Below are 20,619 nucleotides of genomic sequence, written 5' to 3'. Positions count from 1 at the left end.
TGGGCCCCGTTTTATCAAAAGATGTAATTGATTATAAATTTCCTTACCACACAGACTGCCAAAGACTTACGATAGAAGTCAACTATACAATCAATTATATCTCTTCATTAAACAGGACCCCAATTCTTCAAGTTATGACAACACAGTCAGTAGCAAAGACTTTGAGGAACAAGAAAAGGAACAAAACTCACTTGGTGCAATGGTGATCTTGTATCCAAGCAGTTGACCATTTGGTTCAAGAGGTTCCTTCCAGGCCAGTACAATACGTTCTGAGTAGGCCTTAGCAGTCATATCCAATCGTCCAGGCGCTGTAGAAAAGAAAAATATAAATAGCAGTTCAACGTGACTAGGGAGACCATTTGGCATGGACCAAGGAGCCTCACAGCAACCTAACTTTTCCTATTACTGTTCAATACTAACACTTATTCCTATAACTTGAAGAGAGGGGTGAAGATTTAGCACACACACACACACACAAAAAAAACAGAACAAAAACTATGATTATCATATTCAGTAACTCTCTGATGCAAAGAGTTAACCTAGAAAGACAGAATTACTTATAGAAACACGGATAAACATGTCATGGATTAAGGATATGACTATGCAACACAACACCAACACAGAGTCAGATCAGATTTATTTTTTGATTTATTTTTTTAATGAAGTTGACTGTATCAAAATCAGCCACTTAAATCATGGAAAGTTAAACATACAGGAATGCTACTTTTGAGAGTACAGACTTGCATCAAATTCATCCCTGTAGGTCTGTATGTGAGGTGGATATTGCAATGTACGAATTTTCTTTGGTGAAAAAGACTCATATATCTGCAAAAAATAAATAAATAAATAAATAAAAATAAAAATTACATTCCATCCTACCCCTCCCATAACTTAGCTCCAGCACACAGCTTTGCTAGTGACAAAACCTCAACAAGAGTGCATCCTTACCGGCTTCTTCCGTTTTGACCCTGATGGTAGCAGAGGGGGGCCCCCTACCCTGAGCGGTGTAAGCCCTGACCTGGACATCGTAGGTGGAAAATGGTTGAAGACCTCCCACGATGCACGGCGACTTGGTACACTGCTGCTCTTCCTGTCCAGAAGCTATGATTCTGTTATACGTCACCTAAAGATAACCAGAACAATTCAAGGTCAGTACTACAATCTGACACATCTACCCCACCACCTTCACGATTTGATTGCAGGAAAAAAGCAAAGAAAACCCACATATTGTAAGAATTGCAACATTGGCGCATTGAAACCAGCTCAAAATTTGTTTGCTGATTAATTTCCCCTTCTGTTATTTTTGTAGTTGCCTTCACATTTGCTAGTTCTGTAATGTAAGATTGCTGTCACACTAAGGACCAGTTACCTTTAGCTGTAATATGTGCTGCCAAAACTTTTAATTGCTGAGGCAACGGTGAGCTATTTGAAGTACCTGCTCAATAATTGTGCACATTCGCAAAGTTAAAAACATGCTATATTCATTGCAATTCAACTTAAAAGGCTGAGAATGAAAAATCAGTCATGTGAACGCAGTATTAAAGGTAAACGGATGGGGAAGAGACAGAATAAGGCTTACTCAAGCTCCAAAAGTCCATGGAAAGTTACTGTTTGCCAATAAAATACCTTAATAGACATGAATAAGGAGACATATTGTTTCATAATCAAGTTTACCCACTCTCACACTTGGGACAAAATTCCATGACATTTACAATGCTACTGACTGTTTTTTGATACTCTGCTGACTTGAAACAATAGATTTTTCTTTGCACAATTTGCTAACAATGGAAATTACTGAATAAGTTGTCTCAGTTGAACCCATAAAAAGATTTTTTCGGGGGGGGGGGGGGGCATTTCCCCATTTTTATGAATGTTATGAGGAATGTAGTAATTTCAGTATCTGTTTGTATCAGATTGTCTTCCAAGCACAAATGTCCCCCTTTGGGCTAACACACATACACATGTGCCCAACATTAGCAGTGGCCCTGTGGTCCAGGGCTACCAAAAATTGATGTCAGGCTACCAAATTTCCAAAAAGGCTATTTTTTGGCAGCACAATCATGCACGTATGATTGAAAAAGGACTGTTAAGTTTCCATTTCTATTAGGACACTACCAAAATTCCACATTTAAAGGACAAGTCCACCTTCATATACATAAGGATTGAGAGAATGTAGCAATATTAGTAGAACACATCAGTGAAAGTTTGAGGAAAATTGGACAATCCGTTCAAAAGTTATCGATATTTTAAGTATCTGTGCAGTCACTGCTGGAAGAGAAGACTACTACAGAGTATGATATCACATGCGTACAACTATATAAGGAAAATAAAAAGAGAATTTCACAAAACTTTAATTTTTGAATAAAGTGCACAGTTCTTCGACTTGCTACTGACGTATGTTAAGGGTAATATTATTCCCCCTGCCTTCTGAAAGAGAGAAGTCGAGTGTTCTTTTGTTATGCGAGAAAAATGGAAACATGTTGAATTTTCGTTATTCTTTCTTTATATCGTTGTACTCCTGTGACATCATAAGCTATAGTAGTCTTTTCATCCAGCCATGACGGAGCAGAAACTTCAAAAATGCATAACTTTTGAACGGATTGTCCGATTTTGCTCAAACTCTCACTGATGTGTTCTACTAATATTGCTGCATTCACTTAACCCACATGTCTATGAAAGTGAACTTGTCCTTTAAGGATTCCAGTGGCCCGTTTGCACCACCAGACAAAGAAAGTTAGTGTCCAGTCCTGTATACTCAAATCAGACTTTGAGTAAATTGAAGTGGTATAAGAGCTTGTGACTTGCCACATATCCCAGGAGAACACCGTTAGCATCCTCTGCAGGAATTGGTTGCCAGGTGACATTGAGACTGTTGGGGCCAAGGACCTCCACTGATACGCCATCGGGAGATGATGCTGGAGCTAGGATTGGTGAGACAACATTGAAATACTCTTATTAGAAAGATAGGAATAAGAAGAGAGGCGGAGGAATGCCCATGGGGGGGGGGGGAGAGTTTATGATGAGACAATTGGGGAAGTGAGGGGGGAAATGCAGAATGCATGGACAGTCATGAGTGATGCACAGGTCTGAGTGCATCAGTTGGAATTGTGTGTATAAGGTAACTATGGCATGCTTAACTCACAAGGCCATGCCAAGTGGGTTTAGGCTAAATTCCGTAGTTACAACATGCACACTATTCCTACAGATGCACAAAAAGACAAGTGCATCATCTGTTTTATAAAATGGAGGACGATTTTCTTGCCAGAAATCCATTTCTTCATCATGTTAATGAAGATGTTGTTGGATAGGCGTGGTGTAGTCTGCACTGAATAGCATGGTGGTATCCAGAGATTGTCCTCTGTTAGAGAAATCTTTCTGATAACTGCATTAACAAAGAGTGAATTCCTCAAAAGACTATGATCAACTTAGCATAAAGGAACAATATAACAGCCAATATTTCATATTTTGTGGTGTTTTTGTGAGTGTGTTTTTATACTCTCTCTCTTTTTTCATTCTTTATGAAGTCTTTGTACATGTAGATAAAACTCCTGTATCCCTATAATGGCTTTCCTTGTGTGCGCTTTGTGAATATAGTGGCATGCATTAAAAGATGATACTGTATACGCTGTTATTTTCGCGAATGAGGAGGTTGCGGACATTTTCATGAGATGTTGTTTTCACAAACTGACACAGAGGCCTTCATGAGCGCATTATTACCTTAGCGCATGCAGGGATCTCGCCAGCGTATATCACCCTTGTCGGCCCCAACAAGCGTAAGCTTTGAGGAGACAATTACCGACAAGGGTAAAACTTATCGACAAGGGTGATACCACGCGTGAACTTGCTCGGCCGAGTTCAGTTCGAACCAAGATCGGACCGTCCGCCCGGCCCGCGTCTTTTTTTCTTATGATTATCTGGCTAGAAAAGAAGCTAGAATTTGAAAAGAGCAGCAGTTTACAAGCGCAAAAAGGTACATGTATCCACACAGATCGTAACAACGCAGTTCTACATAGCTAGCACACCACACACTCGCTCACAGTCATGATCTGATTCGGGATCAACACACACAGCAGTTCGAATAGAGGTCGACAGCCGCCTGCCTTCGACCGCCGCTTTTGTGTGTGTGTGTGATATGCATGTGAGAGAGGGAGAGAGGACGGAAAGAAAAAGGCCGAGGAAGGCTGACACGTGCTCGCTTGTTGTCACGCTCGTTGTCGGGTTACGCAAAAACAGAAAATATGAGATGCATGCCCATTACCTCCACCAAAGAAGGTTGTATTTTTTTTTTTGCTGCTTTGGTTTGTTTGTTCGTTTGTCTGTCAGTCTGTCTCTCTATTCGCAAAATAAGTCAAATTTGAGAACAGATTAGGATAAAATTTTCAGAAACAGCTGGTTGGTAATGGCGCAAGGAACATATGATTAAATTTTGGTAGTGATCAGGATTACCGGCGGGGATCGACCGTGACGATCCAGGATTTTTTTTAAAATATAATTTTGTTTCATAATTTTATTCATATCAATTCTACTGCATTTAGTAAGCTGGCCATCAGCAATAATGCAAACATAAATGCGATCAAAGCATGCTGAGTGCGACGGCTATGGAATCTTTCATTGTGGCATAAGGAAAATTACTTTCATCTTCCGTAAAGTGCTCTGGAGTAAGCATTTTTTTTTTATAGTTTCAGTGGGTTATTTTTTTATTAAAAAGCCTTGCGTTCCATTCGAGCCTTTTTACTTTCCATGGATTCAAAACGTCATTCGTTAATATTCCATTTTCCTTCTCCTGGCCGAAATTAGTAATTCTGTCATGGTCTTTCAAGTTCAACATACGTCTGGCTTGGTTTATTAACATGTTGAACAGTTTTAGCGGCCTACATGAACGGAAAATCAATGACTAATCATTCATTGCTGTTCCCAGCTGGTTCCCATGCTATTTACATGCTGTTTACGACCAGTGAAGTATAATGTTGGAGTACACGCGGCATTCCTTTAGGCCTATCTAACACCTGGCTTTCGTGGAAATTTCCACAAGCCATGATAATTATGATATCAAGTTTCCCATTGCCTTCTGTCATTGTTTGTTTGTTTTTTGTTATTAATTACGAACATTAATTTGCTTTAACTTGAAAAGTGTGGATAATTTGCTGCGAGCACATGTTCCTTTTTTATTGCAGCGTCAGAAACCTTATATGTTGTTGTTCATCGTTTATGGCAGGGGTTCATGAGAGGAGAAAAGATACGATTGACAGTGGAGAAAATAAATCAAAAGAAGAAGCATCTGTTGAGCAAGCTGTCTACACCAGTATCAGTTAAAATCACCAAGGGGCTCATGGTTTGTTTGTTTTTTTTCGGCGAAATAACTCAAAAAAATATGAACGGACTTGAATCAATTTTTTGGGGAAATTTTGATAATACAAGGAATAAATAATTTAATTTAAGTAATGATCCGTACATAGGCAGAGTTCTGACACCTCTCTCCCTCTCCCTCTCTTTTCTAGTTATAAAATATTTGTTCTCCATCGCCGATATGACGTCTGCACTCCTTTCTACTTCGTACTTCCATCCCTTCTCTGTCCCAATCATTCCAACTGTTGTGTGAAAAATAGATCCGTTGGGTTTCATTTACAAGTTTTTTGGTGTATGTGTTTATTCATTTTTTTATCATGCTCTTGCTTCAAGGAGCTACGCTTTTCCTGCATAAAATTAATCATGGATATATACTGCATGCAGAGGCCCACATTATGAAGTGAAAAACCAAACATTATTTGCTCCTTTCCTTTTCTTTATAAGGGGAGTTTCCCTGCACAAGTTCCGTCTTCAGATTTTGACATTTCATGCGCTTAACTGTCGAGCACCTTTTTTTTCCTTCATTTCTTTTGAGGGAGAGAGCGAAATTATATTCTCTTTAGCAATGTCCACTTACATATATTAATAACGCAATTTTGATTTTTGCTAACACACAAATTGTTCTGCTTCCAGATCTGTTCTTGATGTCTTGAAAGTTAACAATGTTTTGTAATTTTTCACATTCACACAAGGCAGTTCACTGTCAGTGACATTTCGGAATAAAACGGTTGGTATTGTACAGTTTTGTTACTCTGAAGGTTCGTTCCCCCAAAAGAAATAATGCTGATTAAATGATACTAGATTCTTCATTCTGAAGGTTCATCAATCTGAAAATAATTAAGAAAAAATCAGTTTTGTTATTTTGGACGTTCTGCCAGTGAAATTTCGGAATAAAACGACGGTCCCAAAACGGTAAGTACAGTTATGTAACTCTGAAGGTTCGTTCCTCTGAAAGAAATAATGATGATAAAATAATATTAGATTCATCATTCTGAAGGTTCGTTAATCGGAAAATGATTAAGAAAATGTTCGTTAATTTCAAAACGAAATCAGTTTTATTTCAAACGTTCTGCCAGTGAAATTACAGAATAAACGACGGTCCCAAAACGGTTACAGTTTTGTTACTCTGAAGGTCTGTTCCTTCGAAAGATATAATAATGATAAAATAATACTTTAGATTCTTCAATCTGAAGGTTTGATAGTCGGAAGATAATTAAGAAAAAACCTTTGTTAATTTCCAAACGAAATCAGTTTTGTTATTTCGAACGTTCCTAGTACGGACCTTTTTTTTAATTCGGATTAACGAGCCTTAGCGATAAATTATTTCACTTTGGGATTAAACAAACCTTCGGAATAACGCCCATCACTCGTGTAATAAGGGAGGTACCAGTATGATATTTCTTTTATGTCACGGTCAAACAATACCAAGAAAGGAAAGTGCAGCGAGGACCCAAAAGTATTTGCTCCGTTAACATTCATGAACGATTGTGAACCAACATGATTGTGCAATACATAGGATTCGCTTCTCGCTCATCTGCATGCACTACATGTAAGTCTCCCACGTGGTTGACAGGATGGCGAGAAAGCAAAAACACTACATACTAGTACGTAGTCGGCGATAGACTTGTGATCGCCACGCAGTGGTGTTACTTGTGACGGCTAATATTGTCACAGTGAAACAGGAAAGGCCTAAAAGAAAACGGAGCCTTCACCAACGGTAGCTACCTCTCTTACATTTATTATTGACGAACTGCTGCCCACAAAATGTATGGAGTTTCCGCATTGTTTCTGTGAGAATATGCCCTTCACAACGCTCATAACATCTCCGTGAAAATGTATCATTTGTATGGAGTTTCCGCATTGTTTCTGTGAGCATATGCCCCTCTCAACGCTCATAACGTCTCTGTGAAAATGTATCATTCAGCGGCATTTTAGCGGCGATTTATCTGGGTTGTATCGAGCACTATCAAAGTCTTCCGATAGCGCGCATATGTGCCGATATGAATATTGATCCCCGACAAGCGTGAGGAAATTCCTGGCAAGAACCCTGGCGTGGTGACGTTTTCATGTGTTAAATTTGCAGTCCAACTGTGATTTGCGAAATTCGCAAAAATTAAACAATCGCGAAAATAACAGCATATACAGTATACTGGGTGATTCTCTGGCAAGGTGCAATCCTAAGTCTGTGCCACCTTGCATCCGCTGAAAATCCCAGAACAAAGAGTCCCTGGAAATTGTCCAGGACAAAGTGAAGACTTACCAGCTTCTCCTGAGTGCCCAGTCTGGGGTTCGCTGACGACTGGCCCCTCACCCTCGTCATTATGGGAGAGCACCATGATGTCAAAGGCCTCATAGGGCTTGCTGGCATTGACCACCAGATAGGTTGTAGGGGGGGCTACTTTCTTCTCCGTCCACTCCGTGGTACCCTTTTTGCGGTATTTGACTAGGTAGGCGAAATTATCTCCAGCGTAATTGTAGGGGTGTATACGCTGTGTTTGCAGAGCAGAATCAAGATAGATCACTGAATTTGGATTGCTGACAATGAATCATCATCAAAGATTTGCCTCTATTCTGTGTCATTCTACGATTTACCAAGTTCCTGAGTTAAAACTTTTCTTGTACAGTGGAAAGTCATGAACCTTAGAGAGATGGGAGATTACTAAAATAACACAATAAAATTAAATGTTTTAATGTGTCACTTCTTGTTGATAGAATAGCAGTAATCAAAGGCACAGATGGCAGGTGTTATCTGCATTTTAATTTGATATCTTATCAAGATAAAGCATAATGAGCTTCCAACATGTACGCAGACAGGAGAAGAACAAAATTATGACTCTATGTGAAGAAGTGTGAGCAGGTGATGGCTGCTATGAAACACAGTGAGACTCTACAGGCTTGACTGTTTGAACCCTCAACCTGCTGACTCTAGTGTTGTAGAGGTTCTACCCTGAAAAAAAAAGGGGACAAATTCCGTAACTTATTAACAAATTAGCCTTCACTGGTGTAAATAAGCACTGATTGTTTTGTGTTTCATTAGTAGCCATGATAAGAGAAATCATGGGTATGAACACAACTTGGACTCAAATAAATAATCTCCTGATTACTAGACAGGCATCGTATCCACCAGACTAACAAGATTCCACCCAAGAGCCAGAGTTGGTTCTTATCCCTTATACACCCGTGTTACAGCAGATACTGCATATCTATTCAAATTAATGAGTATTTGTGTCAAGTTGTTTTTATTGTAATTGATTGAGAAATTGGCCCTGAATGTGGGGCACTCACATCCCATCTGATGACCAGGGACCTTGGGTCAGTGCTAGAACCTGTTACTCCAGTTGGGTTCGACTTTGGTACGGTGGCCAAGGTCGGTCGGCTCATATTATATGCCACACTGGGTCGCGAGTCTCCGATGGCGTTCTGAGCAATGATGCGGAAACTGTACAGCACGAATGGTTCCAGCTGTACATTCACACTATTCTCCGATTCAGGCTGGGGCTGGGCTTCCTGCATTAGAAATCACAGTGAGTTAGGAGGGGACTTTGAGAAACACTATTGATGCGATGTCCCACAATTTGCGTTTTGTTCCCTTTCTTCAACACTTTCATGCAAATACACAGAACACAACAAAACTTTAGACAAACATATTCATTAGAATGATATAGTTGACTCATACAACATGAGTATGCAACACAAATTGCATGAAGTGCTGTGTTACAATAGAAAGGCAGTGCCTCATTCAAAATGGTACACGGACCAGTAAAATCTTAAATGTTGAAATGCGGCTAGTCATAATTAAATCTGAGTGTTTCTTTCGCATGTCTGCTTTGTTTTGGGTTCTTTAATCAAAGCCTACATGCCATCAATTCAAGACTTTCAATGATGCACGGAATCACTGAACCATGAGGGAATGAAAACTTTTAGTATATGAAAAAAAGACGTAGACAGAGGTGCAAACACTTCCTCATATCAGGTAATGACATCATCAACTAATCTAATTTGCATATTTATGCCAAATATCACTATTTATTAAATATATATGAAACCCACACAATTCCATAACATTCTTATTTTACATCCAAATTATCAAAATTTCAGTCATTCCATTCAGTTATTGATGTACTATTCATTCCAGGAAATTCATTTCATTAATTTCATTCATTTCAGAAAAGCATGGAGTCTTGCACATTCCTCTCAATTTTCACCATTTCCATATACTTAGAAGTTTTTGTTTTTTCTTTTTTTATGAATTGCATACTTATAAATTTTGTCTGTTGTACATGGTAATATTAAGAAAAACAATATTTTTTGGTACTTATGAATATGCTTTTCTTGGTGATGGAAAATAATTGTATGATTTGAATTTTTGAGTGGATTTCACCTATATTCACAAAAATTTCTTCTTTCTACATCTGCATTTCACTCAGAGAAAAGTACTGTTTTATCTGGGCTTATTTTCCCTTTTAAACTGTAGCAAGAACAAACCATGTCCACTCACCGTCAGGCGCACCCAATGATGATCTGGCCATATTGTGTCGTATTCAACGATGAAGTTTGTAATAGGCGAGTTATTATCACTGCCTTTTGTAAAGTGTAGAACGAGAAGCAGTGAATTCTCTCGTGGACTCCTCAAGTCCAGGTCAGTGGGAGGTGATGGACGTCCTGAAGAAAAAAAGAGAAAGATCATGTTTCTCCTGGACATCTCGAATTACCTCACATCACCACACATTTTTGTCATCTGCATTGCATCTTAATCAACTCTTACCCAAACTATTTCTACTCAGCAATTGAATATACGGTATGTCACAAATGTACACACAAGTAGTTATGTACATGTTTAATGTATCAAGGCTGTATGCATGGTTGTTTTAATGTGTACATTGTATGTACACAGGGTGACCAGATTAATGGAGAACATTCTATATGATATAGATATAGTACATACAGGCTGACCAGATCAGTGGAGAATTTTCTATGTGGTATACAATGTAGCTACAGTACATGTATGCATGTGACAGGAAATACATTATAGCTCACTCAATCTAGAATGATTTAACCCATTCCAGAAAATTCTGGGAAGTTCTTACATATTTGGATGAGTGAGGCACTGTCCCTGTAGCCCAATGTGATTGGTAGTTAATTTTGGCAATGATGTTATGCACATAGTTAGGCAGTGAGTCATCCAGGATTCCTGGAATTTGGACTTGCTAGTATGTTCAGGTATGTGGCCCCAGGTTGGAGAAAATTACAGAATGTACTAGAAAGGGGTGAATGGATAGTATATAAGCTGGAGAAATTCTGCAGTAGGCAGAGTACCCAACACCTCTGCTCTGAGAGTTACGTCACTTCTGGCTCTGAAGCGACTTGTTATAGTCACTCCTGTGTTACCTGCTGACCTGCTATACAACCTGTGTTTGTGGAGATAAGGCCTGGAAGACATTTTGCCTGCAGAGAATTAATTTGCCTACGTTGGAGATAGACTCCATATTTTAATGTCAAGGGACATTGTTACGGCAAAGCTGTTACGGGCTGGATTCCTCGCTGGACATTATAAAGTGAATCATCATTCAACGCATCAACTGGACGTGGTCGTCATAACGTCTGGATTTTACACGTTTCGCTGTGAACATTATACCGTGGACATCTATCGTGGATTTTACCCCGGATTTATACTGTGGATTAATGCAACCTGTGCCTTTGGAGTTACGTCGGAGGAATCATTCATTGGTGCGTCAAGGATCATTCATCGGTGCATCGAACATCGTATCTGAACATTTTCAAAGGATTACTTGATAACAAATGTATAAGTAAATAAAAATATGTAAGTGATTCCATTACCGATTTGTAATTGTTTCTATTGATCATTATTCTACTGATGTGAAAACCGATTACGAGTCTGTACCCACAATATCACTGTTAATAAACCGCCTGAACATTAGTTGATGGTTTCTTTTGTGCGATCATTCTCAGAGTGATTGTGGTCGTAACAGGTAATACAGCAATGCAGGGTAGGGCGAGGGAACTCGCAAATTGCAGTGAACCATGAAGTCGCATATTATAAGGTAAAACATCTGGTCATGCACGCACGGCCCTATAGGAAGGTAAACAATCAAGATGGTGCCTACTAGACAAAATGTACACATTGCAGTACAGTATACTCTTAAAGTGGTAATTTTCACAATGTAAAAATGTTTGTGCTACAAGAAACTAGCACAACAATTAAAGCACACACATTAATCTTCATATATATGTAATTCTATTTAAGATATTAGGGAAAGAACTCAAATTGTAAAGAATTGTAGAATACATGGCGATGTATTCAAACGCATTTATCATTATTGAAAATAGAGATTGTAACCCAGTAAGGACGGACTAATTTTGCTACAACACCCATTTCCCATAGACACTTGCCTGAGTATTATTGGGACTCATCTTCAACAGGTTAAGCAGCACAATCATTACTGGCTAATTACAAATCCTCACTTACAAAAACTCACTCTCCACTCTGACGGGCATTCAAGACTGGCTGCTAAACTTTGTAGCAGATGATCAGAACATCAAAACAAGATGTATTATCTTCCATTTTCAGTCAACTTATTTGGCTGGCTAGAAAGGAGCACTGTGAATGAAGTGTATCAATCGACGACATTGATAAGGTAATATGGCTGGAACCCTAAATCTTATTGATAAGGTGCCATGTGCAAACCACTGGACCACACCACCTACCATGATCTTCTTAAGACCCTGTAGCATAGAGATTCATGGAGTAGGAAGGCTGGCCTGTCTGGATGTCATATTTGAGAAACCCTGTGACCAATTATGTATAGCTTTATCAGTGATCTCTACCTAAGTACACAAACAGTCACAGATTCTCAATTGGAGTCGAGTGTTACAAATGAGCGTATACTTCGATACATGCATTCGCCGACAGTCACCATTTTGGCTTTTGTATGTATCTTGGTGGGCAGTGAATGAATTGAACCACGCATGAATCACCATTTCCTACCAGGTTTTTAAAAGACGGCAAACTTGTCTTCTTACCCTGTACGGTCAGAGAAGCAGTGCTGTTCACCATTTGCACGTTCCCTTCTTCCACTGTCGTTTCCACCACACATGTATAGTCTCCAGAATTAGATACCTGAACATTGTTCAGAATCAGACTTCCATCCTGGGAAGGGTGATGCAAGATAGAACAAATATTTCATTCTGTTCTGATGCTTACAGTAAGTAGTAGATGATCTATGATGTGTACACAAATGCGATCTAGCATAAACAAAGCTAAAATATGAGGCTAAGGAGGTGTATTGCATAATGTGGTCTGGTCGCAATATACCAGTGCGTAATTCCACTTTGTGCATGAGCAGAAAAAGGTCATTTGTACCAACAGGCATTTTGGTTTGTAAATTCACTGAGATAAGCATCTGTGATGCGATGATTATTCATGTGATCCTTATCTAAATGGTGCTTGCCAGCACATCCACCTGACAGCGAGAATGGCATTTCGCAATATAAAAGGAAATAGGCTGTTATTGAGTTCAATACAAAACAATGAAATGGATGCCTGCTGCTAAATTGCCAACTGATGGAGTATTCTGATCACCTGATCTAAACGCAAGCTCATTCTTTGTTTGAACACGAATTCCATAAGTTGCCACGTCGGGCAAGCTTATGCATTATGCTGCTTTGAAAACGAGAGAAGTGCCTAATCAACTGAGAAAAAAGAAAGGTCATTTGTACCAATGTGTACGTTAGCTAATTACAAACTTGCCTAAAATTGAAGGATAATACATTAGAGATAAGAGCCCTGTCTGTTTCTATGAGAGATAATAATGATAATAATAATAATTGTGAATTCATATTGCACAGTTTCTATGAGGCATATAGACTCAACTGTGCATAACAATATGATATAATCAAAAGAAAAAACAAACAAACAGATTAATAAGAAAGTACCACAATCTAATTCTTAACTGAAGATCACACAATACAGTGAAATCAAAGGACTAACAATAGCATAATCATAATTCATAAAGGATATCTGGGAACCATGCGGAGATGTACTGAACTATGACCATGGGAAACTTTCCTGAAATAGATGTGTTTTAAGAAGATTTTTGAAACTGTCGAGTGATGACGTATGTCTGATTGAGGGAGGGAGGTTATTCCAGAGTCTTGGCGCAGCATTAACAAAAGCACAGTCTCCTGAGGTAATTTTCATCTTGTGCCATGGATTACTGAGGAGCATGATGTAATTTGAGCTATGAAGTCTGTAAAACAGGTTTGTTTTGAATCCGCGCTGAATATCATATCAAGATGAGAAGGAAGAGTGGAAAAGATCTTACATTTTGGGCCTCAAGGCGCTGATCTCCCTTCTTCCAGTAGATGACTGGTTGCGTCGTCAAATCTGGGTCCTTGGAGATCTCGCACTGGAACGTCGCTGTTCCTCCTTCTCGCACCGTATGATCCGCTGGAGCTGTTTCGATAACTGTCTTGGCTGAAGTTTGTCATGAACAGATGATAAAAACAAAAAATACGAGTCATGTAAAGAGCCGTTGGCATAGTAAGTGTCTTTGGTCAATACCAAGACAGCCTGAATAACAGACAGAAAGAAAATCATCCCAACACAGACACAGTGAAGACATGAAAAAATAGAGAAAAGAATATTTCCTACACAACAAACTTTAACTCATGTAGTACCAAAAATCTCACCTCTGTCAACTGGTGGTATAGTTTTAATCATAATTTTTACTTTTCACAGTTAGTGTCCTATAATTAAAAGCAAAAAATTACCTTAAATTTGATCCCTTTCATCGCCTGTATGTAATTGTCAGCTGCAAAATTTTCAGAAGCCTCTTACCAGCTACATATTGAGTGCTTCTTACATTAGCAACACAATTCAGATAATGAAAATTTCTGTTTCTCTCTCAACTTGGCAAACATTTTGTTAATGTCTTTCTAATTTCAACCAGAATTAATGGCTTTTAACCAGTACCATTTATTATTTCTTTGGTACAAGATATGCAGTATAATTCAGGGTTGCCAATGTAATGACAGATGTTGATTTTTGTTGAAAACTTCCCCTGAGAGTTAATGGGTTATATAGAAACACAAAGAAACTGTGTAAAATTTGCTGCAATACCACTCCTCTTTTGTAGTGTGACTGAGAACATCTGAAAATTATATATATATATATATATATATATATATATTTTAAAGTAGGTGGTAAAAAAAAAACACCTCTCTCCCCCCCCCCCCCAAAAAAAAAAAAAAACCCAAAAAACAGTGACAACACAATTTCTGCTCTCGAGATGACAAGTTCCTCCTACTCACAATGGTATTCCGGACTTCTGTACACTCTTCATTATTTATTCTATGCATGACATTATTTGCATCAAACTTTATGCATTCAGTACAGGATTCAAGTTACAGATGAGCAACATAGACTAATAAAAAAAAAAAGATAGTTCGTAAGAAGATTTCTTAACACACAACTTACCCAAGACCGTGAGAGTTGCATCAAAATCGTCTCTATGTTCTTGTCCGTCGATAAAGTTCATGACCACGCATTCGTAGCTACCGGAGTCGCTTTCCACGAGATTGTTCACAGTCAAACGGCCCTCATCATTATTGATGGAGTGTTTTGCATCCTCAGTCAACTATTGACAATAAAAAGCAGGAACATTGCGTGAGTGTGTCTATCTATCTTCCAGTTCCTAACAACACACTAAATTCTATACATGTACTGTTTATGTGACCGTGCATCACAAAACCAACATGAAGTCGCACGCCTCGATTTTAGGCGAGGACTCAAAATAGGTGAAGTATGTCAATATAGTCAATTTTTAGTTTCAGATATTTTTTGAAAGAACAGTTCTTCTTCATATCAATTTTAATGTTTGGGTTTATAAAATGAATGGGAAATTGTGTTTTCTGTACTTCTTTACAATCTCTTTCAGAATCTGCTCTTAATTACGAATCCATGCTGGGCGAGTTCTTGATGCAAGGTCATGTTTGTTATGAACCTTGAATGAATGAATTCCTTGCAGCAGCTCTCGGAAAACCATACTGGGATAGCTATGTAGCTATTTGGGGCAAAAAAAATCTTGTATCTTAAAAATTTCAAATGTTCAAGAGAGAAAAAACAAACAAACAAAAAAACAAACAAACAAAAACAAAACAAAAACATGGCAGCCATAGCAGTGTAACAAGTTGGATTGCCTTTCCTCTGACATGCAGTGGTTGCTTCACCTTTGGGATGAAACACAAATTTAGAGAGGATGTTCTCTAACTGACTATCTGACAATTAATAGAGAGAAAGTAATTTTCATCAAAATTTGAGATAAAAGGTCTTGTCAACCCAGTGATGCATAGCTACATCCATCTATCAAATATACCTGTCAAAACATCAAAACATGACCATACCCCAATGTTGAAAAGCCTGAACAACAATCAAGGAAGCTGAACACACTTATTTTAAGTGACCAGTGTAGGTAAAGTCACACTACGCGAAACTGCATAGTTTCCTTCCCGATAACTTTAAGATGTTTGTGCATGCGGTCACACCACAGACAAAACTTTAGCAGAAAATATTATAAAACAAATGGCACACATTTAGATATTCAGTTGGTTGCATAAGTGATGTTGAGGGTATCATGAGTCAACTCAAGTCAACATGCATTTGCATTTACATAACGACTTTAACACCGTTGAGGACGAGTCCCGAGTATACTCGGGCAGGGGTCTATGAGAAATGCGTGTTGTAGCAAAATTAATCAGTCCTCAAGAGGTTAAGAACACACACAATTGTACAAATGTAGACTGAAATGAAAAGCCAAACCCTCTTTATGAATAGATTACTCACGGTAGTGCCCTTAAATATCCAAGATAGTTGAGGGGTGGGTATCCCCTCAACATTGCACTGAAAGGATGCCTGACCCCCTTCCATGGCGGTGAGTCTACCGCTGGCTGGAGAGTATGTAAGGATCCTGGCCGGGATGGCTGTTAGGAAGATGCACAAATTGTGGGGCAAAATGAAACGATTTCAGTGGAATGCCAACTCATCTCAGCTGATCACCCTTAAATATCCATCAGTCCTAGCTCTATTTGCATACAAGTATAACATATGTGAGTGTGTATAGTGTATGCATCTGTGTAAATCTATAATCTTTCATCTACCTATCTATCTATCTACAGTCCAACCTTTCCTATCCAGGCAACCTTTATCCTGATCTCTCTATTAATAAGATGCGAACACAGCTGGATTTTTTTTTTTTTCAATCTAATGATTACGGAGAAAAGAGGGACTTTGAACTGAAACAAAGTCCTTCAGAAACTCACATAAATTACTTATTATTCCCAACAAATTAATTTCATTTTGATTAAAAAAACTAGAAATGTCGCTATGGCGACTGATGCCTCCGCCATAATGCATGATTCTCCCAATAGGTGTATGGTACAATGTCTTCACAATGTGTGATGACATTTTCACATAACTGGCAAAATATTGAAATGACAGGTTTGTCAGAAATATCTTGAATGTTCACTTTCCTTGAACTAGGTTTGCTATGATTGTCTAAGAGTGCAGGTATATGTATTGGGGAATTGAGGATTTTTACTTGACTTCTGACCGACCCTTTTATAAGTTTATGCATTGAGTAATTTTCAAGGTATGAAGAAAGAGTGTAATTACAGTATAGAATAGATTGTTTGTTTTTTTTTTTTGTTTTTTTTTTTGCATTAAACCTGGCCATTGACCTCTAACCTTTGACCTTTGACCATTTGGCTGGAAATTTCCCAGAAAATCTCCATTACGTAGGTAATATATATGTCAAGTTTTAAAATAATAAAGCAAGCACTGCATATTACTAGTATTTGAGGGAAATAGTAAAATTTTGAGGAGTTGACCTTGACCTTTGACCCCCTGACTATTGACCCATGACCCCTACATTCCCTAGATAATCCCTGCCAGTCAGTACATGCATATGTACCAATTTCCATGAAGATACATTAAACCATTTGCGAGAAAAGTGAAATTGTAGCATTTTCACCTAACCTTTGACCTTTTGACTTTTGACCCTATGACATGAAACTCTCTCTGGAGACTCTTTAGGCAGTAGTACATGTCTACTCTAAGTTTCAAGAAAATACCTTCGGGCATTGCATGGATATGGGGGAAATAGCAACATTTTAGACATTTGACCCTTGATCTTTTGACCTTTGACCTCTTGCCAATGTCACTTAAATCTACTCAACGAATTTCCCCATCATACATCATCCTTGGACCAAGTTTGGTGAAAGCTGCTTCATCCAGTTTGGAGTTATCACGTAAACAGATAGATTTTAGGATTTGACCTTGATCTTTGACCTTTGTCCCATTTCACTCAAAACCTAATCAAGTAATTGACCAATTATACATCATCCTCGGACAAAGTTTGGTGAAATTTGCTTGATCCAGTCTTGAGTTATCGCGTAAACGGACACAATTTCATGGTTTGACCATGACCTTTGACCTTTGGCCAATTTCACCCAAAATCTAATCAAGTAATTGCCCCATCATTCTTTAAACTTGGGCCAAGTTTGGTAAAATTTCAGTCAATATTACTCAAGTTATCGCGTAAATGAATGTGGACAGATGGACGTACGGACGGACGGACAACCTGAAAACATAGCTTCGTGGCGGAGGCATAAAAACACCTATAATTTTGTAAGGATATCAAAGAAAGAGTTTCAGTGGACGGTATCTTCTATAGGTTACATGTACATGTAGAGTCAGGGAAGTAAAGTGTACATGTGTAGCTACCATTGGGTAGGCAGCTGCATGTTTTAAACACCGAGTTTCCCATGTCTGGCCAAATCCCTTATCCCGACGAGTGCTGGTCCCAACATGTTTGGATAGGAGAAGTCGGACTGAATTTGTCTATCTATCCACCTATCTATCTACATGTCAATATATATCTTTAGTGTGTATAGTTGTTATTCTTGCTGGTCACTATTCTTCCTGCCAAAGTTTTTGTATCTCATAGGCAGCCTTATCTTAGTGCTTACCCCATCGATAGCTGAGAGTAAGAGCAACTGAAGAGGAAACAGTTTTAAAGGGGAAATCCAATCCAAATATAAGTTAGTCTGATAAAAAAGAGTAAAATTTTACAAGTTCAATGGTAAAGATTTGACTGAAATTGGATGAAAAGTAAGGAAGTTATGACATTTTGAAGTTTTGCTAATTTCTGGAAAACAGTTCTTGTACAGTGGATAAAAATATGAAAATGAGTGAGCTCACCATGTCATACCCTCACAATTTTCCATTGATGGTGTACAAAAAATGATGAAAATTCAATGTTTCTGTCATTGAAGTCTGAAACATGACGTTATTCCTGGTTGAATAACTTCAGAATAGTGATCAGTTACATGTACGAGGATTTGAGCCTCGGGCATAATTGCATTTTGAACGAAAAACTGGAAATTTCAAAATTTTATGGACAAACTATATGGTAAGTTGTGAGGGAATGACATGCTCACTTTGCCATTTGAATATTCATATTGACTGTTCAAGAACTGTTTCCCCACAAAATAGCAAAATTTCAAGATTACATAACTTCCTTATTTTTCATCCGACTTCGATCAAATTTATACCGCTGAACTCGAAATATTTTACTCTTTCTCATCAGACTAACTTGTATTTGGAATGGATTTTCCCCTTTAAGATGAGGCAATTAGTTATATCTTCACACATTCTGAATTTAGATGAAAAAGGAAGAAACAGATGTGACGTCCAATTTTGCAACACAATTCCAATTGGTGGCACTTTATGTGTAAAGGCAAGTGAAATACTAGCCTTGTAGGTCGCTATCATATATTTTGACTGTTTTTATACACAGTCAAGAAGTTTACAATGACAACATAGGGAAATACCACATGAGAACGATGAATAGTGGAAACCCACTGCCGGTGATGGCAAACAGTTCAGCACACAAAGTTTGGACATAGCAGACTGTTTAGATCCCGTGAGACTTACAAATAATGTTCAGCACCACACTGGCCAGTTCCTCGCTGTACACGTTAGAAGCCAGGCACTGGATCACATTACTATCTGTAGTCTTCAGGTCCACAATGCTAACAGAGGCCTCTCTCTGTCCACCTGTGACCACCGTCCATCTATTTTCCAGGGCGGAGTTAGCTGTGAGAGAAACAGACAGTGAGATGAATACCCATAGCAAAGTATGAAAGAAAGAAATAACATAAGAAGGGGGAAGAAAACAAGAATGAAGAAATTATCATCATTAATTTTACTATCATCATCATCATCATCACCACCGTCACCACCATCACCACCATCATCATTATTACCATCATCACCATCATCACCATCATCACCATCATCATCACCACCGTCACCACCGTCACCACCATCACCATCATCATCTTCATCATTATCATTATTACTTATTCATTCATTTTTTTTCCCCACTGGCATATAAAGAGATCAAAACGCCAACTTGACTCATTTCCAGTATCTGCAGAATGAAAGTAGTAACTGTTCTAGAGGTCAGCAGGCAATGACGAGAAAGCAGGTGATGTCCTCAACGCCAGAATGTCCCACCTGCAGGATGGACACCAGCACAGCAGCTTACCTTCAAACTCATCCCAAGGTTGCCCATTGACCAGCACAGTGACCGTAGGTGCCGGAACTCCGTGGGCCCTGCACTCAATTAGCACAGTCTCGCCCGGGCCTTTGGTTTCGTCGGCTGGTGGGCTGGGGTAGTAGGGGACCGCTGTGGTTGGACAAGAGATACATGTGTAGAAAAAATTGTGACAACTGGCAAAGGCAAAAAAACCCCCAAACAAACAAATATATAACGAGCTTTGATTCTCAAGAAACTGTTCAAATCATATTGAAAACTAGAAATGTCGCTATGGGGACTGGTATGCCTCCGCAAATAATGCACGATTCTCCAAATAGGAGTATAGTACAATGTCTTCACAATGTGTGATGACAGTTTCACATAACTGGCAAAATATTGAAATGACAGGCTTGTCAGAAATGTCTTGAATGTCCACTTTCCTTGAACTAGGTTTGCTATACTTGTCTAAGAATGCAGGTTCATGTATTTGGGGAATTGAGGATGTTTCTTTTGACCGACCCTTTTATAAGTTTATGCATTGAGTAATTTTCAAGGTATGAAGAAAAAGTGTAATTACAATATGAAATATACTTTTTTTTTTGCTTTTTAGCCTGGCCTTTGACCCTGAACCTTCAACGTTTGACCTTCTGGCAGG

At 38.6% G+C, this 20,619-nt stretch overlaps 1 protein-coding gene across 1 annotated transcript in view; it reads right to left on the bottom strand.

The window, feature by feature from the left end:
* LOC140245869 (neuronal cell adhesion molecule-like) overlaps positions 1 to 20,619 on the bottom strand; it is a 93,412-nt gene that overhangs the window by 47,519 nt on the left and 25,274 nt on the right. Inside the window, exons 7-18 of the mRNA XM_072325357.1 lie at positions 19,974 to 20,114; positions 19,358 to 19,519; positions 16,208 to 16,344; positions 14,843 to 15,002; positions 13,689 to 13,840; positions 12,388 to 12,514; positions 9,845 to 10,008; positions 8,632 to 8,853; positions 7,607 to 7,835; positions 2,806 to 2,921; positions 949 to 1,123; positions 192 to 308 (exon numbers count right to left, since the gene is read on the bottom strand). Coding sequence (XP_072181458.1) covers positions 192 to 308; positions 949 to 1,123; positions 2,806 to 2,921; positions 7,607 to 7,835; positions 8,632 to 8,853; positions 9,845 to 10,008; positions 12,388 to 12,514; positions 13,689 to 13,840; positions 14,843 to 15,002; positions 16,208 to 16,344; positions 19,358 to 19,519; positions 19,974 to 20,114 — 1,902 coding nt within the window. The remainder of the gene's footprint in view (positions 1 to 191; positions 309 to 948; positions 1,124 to 2,805; positions 2,922 to 7,606; positions 7,836 to 8,631; positions 8,854 to 9,844; positions 10,009 to 12,387; positions 12,515 to 13,688; positions 13,841 to 14,842; positions 15,003 to 16,207; positions 16,345 to 19,357; positions 19,520 to 19,973; positions 20,115 to 20,619) is intronic.

The sequence above is a fragment of the Diadema setosum genome, chromosome 2 (assembly GCF_964275005.1).
Source record: "Diadema setosum chromosome 2, eeDiaSeto1, whole genome shotgun sequence".
Taxonomy (NCBI): Eukaryota; Metazoa; Echinodermata; class Echinoidea; order Diadematoida; family Diadematidae; genus Diadema; species Diadema setosum.
Note: the sequence above shows the minus strand (reverse complement) of the source record. Positions and strands in the feature narration are given on the sequence as shown.